Below are 5,975 nucleotides of genomic sequence, written 5' to 3' on the forward strand. Positions count from 1 at the left end.
TAGCCACTGCAAGTGTTAAGCTAGTAGTCTCTGTACCTCAAGACGAATATCCAGGTCTTCCTGACTACTACTCCACTGATAAGTTGGGGCTTCATTAGAGACATCTAAATCCCAATCTGGCATGTCAGAGTCGGGTAGTGCCAGCGGGGTATTTCCGCCTGCTGTAGCCTTTTCCTGGTCTGGGCCGGCCTGTAGTGGCTGCTGATCGTTTTCGTTGCTCTGCAAAAGCTTCCTGTGCCCTGATGCAGCCCATTGGCCTTTTGACCTGCTGTGCTGAAGGTCATGGAGTTGTTGTTGTAGTACTGACCTTGAAAATTCTGCATCCTGGGCTTGCTTCAATGATGCTAGGGAACACTTTTCCAACTCCGCCTTTAGACCCCCACATATAGCGTGCTCCACCTGAAGAGCTTTGAGGCTATTCCTGAGCTGGCTGATGGTGTCCCTTGCCTCCGCAAGCTGCTGTCCAAGGCACCGTTCAACATTGTCTTCTAGTCTTCGTTCATTCTGCGCCTCGACTATTATGTGATCTTGCTCCTGCAAACCGGTACAAAGCATCGTCGTGATTGCATCCGCCTGGCATGAACTAAAGATATCAAGATATAAGGAGCGCTGCACGAAGAAGGGAGGGAACGCCAACATTTCGGCAGTGGTGTTATAGAAGTTTGGCACGAAAAGCATGTGTCTCATATTTTCCAGCGCCTTCTTGCTCGGCTTGCCGGCGCCAATCAGCTCGTTGAGTGCATCAGGTGAGGACAGCGTACCCAGGGAACCACTTACTTCCTGCTTGTTGGCCAATCCTGTCGCGGTCGATTGCTGCTGTATATCATTGATTCTGGAGGAGCGGAAACCGATTCTGTGAGCAAGCTTCGCGAAATGTGCCAACACTGACTGTTCTTGATCTGTCTCCCCAATGACACGATGGTCGCTTTCGAGCCTCGGAAGCATTGGGTGCCACCGAAGACAGAACGCCCAAAGCGTTTGGTATCCAAGTTCAAAACCGTCGATGTGCTCTGCATGAACCATTTTGTAGCAATTCTCTGACGCTTGAATAACGCGATTATCCATGGCGTCTTTTTGGAAGCCATCTTGGAATCCCTGTCTCAAGGACACTTTTTTCTGGCTATCCCGTTTGAATTCCGGTCGTTTCTTTCGCTTCTGGCGACGGTCTTTAGTGGGTCGTTTACTAGGAGGAGGATCCCGTAGCCTGTCCATGCTATAAGCAACAGCACCCAGATATCCCAGGTTTCGGAAGAAGGAATGCACAGTGGGAACGGTTCTGTCACGAGTGGCCTCAAGGATGCGCGTCCACACGAGATCCCTCTGCGCATCCTCGAGATTGATAAACAAATCTTTCTGGTCAAAAGCCTCTTGGACGCTGCCTGGTGCTTGGTTATCAAGGATTTCTATAGTAGCTGCATCCACCTTCCTTTTTATCTCACTCGTGGGACATATTTGCGACCAGAAATGGTCGATCCGCCTCAAATATCGCAGCAGTTCCTGTAGCAAATGGTCAGTTAGGCGGGGTGGAACAGAGTACAACTATTCAGAGTCAACTTGCGTCTTGACACGGCAGCCAAATCAAATGGCCAATCAAACCGAGCTTCATGCCCCAGAACATGGATGGGATGGAATGGAACAGCGCAAATGCCGCCGTGAATGGGTTGTTGGTATTGAGGAGCCTCCTAGCGTGTATTGCCTTTGTACTAGACCTTTGAGCAAGTACATCGAGCCACTTGTTGTCTGGGGGGGAGACGTCATTCTTATATGTTCCCCAATGAAGGCTGAGGCGGTAGAATAGTTCGCCGTCGGACGACTGCTGCTGCTCACAAACCTGCTCCTCGATAATATCAGCTCTTGCCTCCTCGCTTAGATCTTGCTCAAGTCAGTCGCAGACCAATTCATATACAGTGGTCTACTCGCCCGATGAGTACAGCTTTATAGGATAGCGCTGGCGTCCCGGTGTAAAAGGCGAGTAAGAGGCTAGGTCACTGCGTACTGTCGACAGACATTGAATGTGAGTCTCTGGCTCAAAGTCAAGCTCCACTACGTTTCCGTCGTTCTTCCTCAGGGCTTCCATGTCTATCCTAGCGCTGACAAGACTAGCATCGAATCTGGACCTGTCTACCACCGCCGACATGTGGTTACTTTTGATACCTGTGCTAGAAAGGCTATCATTCGTGGCGACAAAAGAGCCCACAACAACACGGGGATCCAGGGCAGCTATACCGAGAAACTTGCGAGATCTCTCGTCATCGAGTCTTCTTCGCCGCGAGAAAGCCTCCTCCATAAGGTGATGTGTTATCAAGATAGAGCGATGAAGAACAAGAGAAGGATTTGAGAACGTGGATATAGGCAATCTCGGGTCAAGTAATATATGCCGATCCCGACTCGGCCAGATCTGCATGATTTAAGGGCACTAAAGACAAGGGGGGAAAGGGTGAAAGGGTGCAAAGAAAGAAAGATGATGAAGAAACAGGGAAAAGATGTGAAATTTGTGCGGCCGATTCTGGCAATCAACCTTACAAATTATCACATTCTCGTCCCATGGCTATAAGAGCCCCATCTACCAGAGATTTCCTAATGAAATGAAAAGGGAATGCGGCCGGTAGAGAAGCACTGGCGAAAGAAAGGAAAAGAAAAAAGAAAAGGAGACAAAAAGACAATCGTTGAAATGGCCACAAGAGACAGAAAACGCAAGACACGTTTCATCGACACCCAAGACGAGGAGCTACGTAGATCGCCACGTCCTAACATTGTGGGCTATAATCAAAATGGTCCATGCGATGGGATTAAAATCGGCCATTCTGTCGGTAGTTACAATTCAGTCCTGGCCAAGGCGGATCCCGGTATCCCTCCACCACATGGTCTGCGTCACAATTCGGAAAAGGGGCTCCAGATTGCTGGGAGTTCATCCAAAGAGCACTACAAGACCTTCTTTACCATGATAATAGGACGTAGGAAAGTAGATGCGGCATACAGGAGGAGCAATACATATGGTCCGGTCAGCAATAATGGGCCAAAGAACGCATGGCTGAAGAAGGTATCTGGTGAAGATAGCGAGAAACAACTCCAAATTGCTCAGTCCATAGGGCATGAGAACTTTGTAAGGCAGCTTGCTGTTTATGAGGAGAGAGGGGATTTCGTTGTTGCCTATGAATTTGTACCAATATCTTTGTCCGAGGTTGTTGCAAATAAGAATCTTTCAGGATCGGAGTTAGCCACCATACTCAAACAGGTTCGTACCGGAGACAGCTGAGTATGGAATCAGGCAAACATTAACAATTCTAGGTTATCGCTGGGTTTCTCTACCTGGAGCAACATGGCCTATGCCATGCCCAGCTCACCTGCTCCGATATTCTTATTAGCCATGAGGGAAATGTCAAGATCTGTTGAGAAAGCCCACAGTTACAGCACAAGAGGAGAATCGCTAACACCAAGCAGGGGGCCATCAGTACTATCGATCGCAATCTTCGGCTCCTATGGTGGATGCCCTCTGTCTCTTGACAGCCGAGCTGATGTCCGGGCGTGAGGGCATCCAGCAGCCGGAAACAGTATCGTATGGCAGGTGGCAGGATCATGCCGACTTCATTGACTTTTTTAAACAGATGTTGGCAGCAAAGTCTGAGCAAAATCACGGTTCTACAGGGACGAAAAGTTCGCTTGAACGATTATCACGGGTATGGCCATACGATAGCACCGCCTCTTGGTGGATGAGACTGATCTTCTGCAGCACCCTTTCCTAACACAGGCCCCGCCTCCTGACTCACTAGAAATATTTCTGCACTTTATCAGGAATACTACGCGTTGGATCGTAACATAGCCAGATATTTGTTCTGATTGAGATAGACTTTGATGTAGTTTGCTTTCTGTATCGTAGTGGCTTTATACGATAAGATACAGCTCTAGCGTTAGCAGTTTGTTGCTATATTTTCCTATTAAATGCCTAAAGCTAGACTAAACGGGGCGGTATATAGTGTCGGGCCGGTGCTAAGCTCATCGTTTCCTTCCCTTAGCCATAATGGTATTTTTGTGTTTCGCCGCCTCGGCTTTCGTGATACGCTTTATAAGGCACATTCAACCACCTATTTGTTTGGAGAGCCGAGACGAGTGTCCGCCTTCCTCAGTTTCAATAGAATTGTCGCAGCTCTTGGGTGTCACCAGTACCCGTCGTAAAGTAGTATTCGTGTCCGGAATGGGTCCGTGCAATTCTTCTTCACCAGCTAAACACGGTCACTCTTTTCGATCATCCCTGTATCCTTCAGGCTGATAATCGGTATACATCAAGTCCACGTGCTGAATGTTCTTCTTGACAATATCATTTAGCTCTGCGCGGATATCGGGCGAGACGGAAGCTGTTCTTCTTGTTACTTTGTTTCTTTCCTTCTTCTCCCCCCTTTGCCCTTCTGTAACCCCACCAGGGGGCTAGAGTGGCAAAAGCAGGCCACAAGGTATTTGCACTCACCAGCTATAGCGGATGCCTTCCCCGAGTGTCCAAGAGAGACATTGCTGGAGGCGGTATCCTTCTCCACGACTGCAGTCAAGTTCCATTGCCCGCACTGCAACTCAACCCTCGAGCTTTCCTTAAGCTCCTTCAAAGCTTCCTCATCGTCATCTGTCTTGTCGCTCTTTCCGTATATGGATATGCTGATTACACTTTCGAGTATTCTCCTAAAAGTTCCTTCTCTTATGTCTCCTCCCGACTCATCCGTTTCCAGTACCGCGTTGAGAGGGGCTTTGAGCACCTGAATAAGACCTGGGATTGAATAAGTCAAGTTTAGTTATAGTCGGGCAGGAAAACACACTCCAGTCCTTGAGTCGCCAGACGAGATGAATTCGCTTGGTACGCGATCTGATAAAGTGAGATTGATAGGCGAGACATTGCATATATGGCAGCAGTGCCACAACTCCGAGATCTGTTGCTATCAGAAGAACTTGGTCATAGTTGTGAAGGGGGAGAGTCACACCGTGAGGGCCAGTGAACATCGCAATGCTGGTTGTGTCGCCATATTTGACTTGCTTAAGTAAGGTGCTTGTGAAGCCGTTCTGAACTGGGACCTATTGAGCTCGAGGGGGTGTCGTTGAATGTTGGAGGGTTCACCCTCAACTTCAGGATTAAGGTTCAGGATTAAAGTTTGACGCCCTAAACTTAGATCGTAGGACTTTCATCTAGGACTTTCTAGGACTCAAGTCCTAGAAGGAACCAGTTGAAGATATAAGGTCTCAATGGTCCTTCGATTGCGAAAGGATCAAGAAATATACACGATTCACCTTAATATCTGACACTTCCCTTCAGGATTCAGACTGTTAGTCTGAAAGTCCTAGATTTAAAGTTCAAAGTCCTAGATACAATCATCTAGAGATATAAACCCGAGAATAACTCTCAGCTCAATAATGAACAACCAAGTTTCATAAAAATACATTTTCACCCAGCACTACTGCGCAATATAAACAACAGGTTATGAGCCCGGGTTAGCAAACACCGGGTTTCTCTTCTGAATCAAAGAACCAAACTTTAACTTCAACTCAAGATGACGTCACGACGAGCCCCACCTTCCACCATGCGAACTCGCAACACAATCAGAGTATCGCCTGCATCCGAATCGTCGCAACCTGGTGCTTCAGGTCAAGACCACACACCATCCTCAATGTATGACAGTACCACGGTCATCTCTGAAAAGAATACTCTTTTCCTTCCGCAAGAGCTCAAGCTAGGCGGCCCCTCCAATTGGGAGCAATATTGCCCAGCTCAGAAGGCCATTCTTCGGATCAATGGCCTCGAAGATGCTGTCTTTGGTGATTACCCTCCCGAGGAACAGCAGACTATGGATCAAAAGATCAGGGCGGCAAAAGCTGCCGTCTCCATCCGAGGTAACTGCACTGGAGAAGCACTCAGTCAACTAGTCGGGATTGAGAATCCCCAGGAGATGTTCAACCTTCTCCAGGCCTATTGTATTGGCACGGGCCCAGTTCTTCTG

General features: G+C 48.2%; 3 protein-coding genes across 3 annotated transcripts; 1 reads left to right on the forward strand and 2 right to left on the reverse strand.

Moving 5' to 3' along the window:
- Positions 1–15: 15 nt before the first annotated feature.
- Positions 16–2,331, reverse strand: FOXG_12476 (uncharacterized protein; the record flags this gene model as incomplete). Its single annotated transcript, XM_018392270.1, has 4 exons — positions 1,921–2,331; positions 1,724–1,872; positions 778–1,497; positions 16–711 (listed from the first exon to the last, which is right to left on the reverse strand). Exons 1-4 carry the CDS (start codon positions 2,285–2,287, stop codon positions 16–18), a joined length of 1,932 nt encoding a protein of 643 aa, XP_018251832.1. The 5' UTR covers positions 2,288–2,331.
- A 268-nt stretch (positions 2,332–2,599) lies between these two features.
- On the forward strand, positions 2,600–4,040 carry FOXG_12477 (uncharacterized protein). The gene is made up of 4 exons (XM_018392271.1): positions 2,600–3,235; positions 3,289–3,388; positions 3,442–3,677; positions 3,731–4,040. The coding sequence occupies exons 1-4, from the start codon at positions 2,672–2,674 to the stop codon at positions 3,818–3,820; spliced, it is 990 nt and encodes a 329-aa protein (XP_018251833.1). The 5' UTR covers positions 2,600–2,671; the 3' UTR covers positions 3,821–4,040.
- A 69-nt stretch (positions 4,041–4,109) lies between these two features.
- On the reverse strand, positions 4,110–4,983 carry FOXG_12478 (uncharacterized protein; the record flags this gene model as incomplete). The annotated part of the gene is made up of 3 exons (XM_018392272.1): positions 4,110–4,352; positions 4,463–4,753; positions 4,803–4,983. The coding sequence occupies 3 exons, from the start codon at positions 4,981–4,983 to the stop codon at positions 4,231–4,233; spliced, it is 594 nt and encodes a 197-aa protein (XP_018251834.1). The 3' UTR covers positions 4,110–4,230.
- Between the last annotated feature and the right edge of the window lie 992 nt (positions 4,984–5,975).

The sequence above is a fragment of the Fusarium oxysporum genome, chromosome 3 (assembly GCF_000149955.1).
Source record: "Fusarium oxysporum f. sp. lycopersici 4287 chromosome 3, whole genome shotgun sequence".
NCBI classification, from domain to species: Eukaryota; Fungi; Ascomycota; class Sordariomycetes; order Hypocreales; family Nectriaceae; genus Fusarium; species Fusarium oxysporum.

Bases quoted from the DNA above. Each gene is read 5' to 3' on its own strand.
- FOXG_12477 (XM_018392271.1), top strand. From the start codon at position 2,672: ATGGCCACAAGAGACAGAAAACGCAAGACACGTTTCATCGACACCCAA. The intron at 3,236-3,288 runs GTTCGTACCGGA...TAACAATTCTAG, and splicing joins TAGCCACCATACTCAAACAG to GTTATCGCTGGGTTTCTCTA. The intron at 3,678-3,730 runs GTATGGCCATAC...GATCTTCTGCAG, and splicing joins CGCTTGAACGATTATCACGG to CACCCTTTCCTAACACAGGC.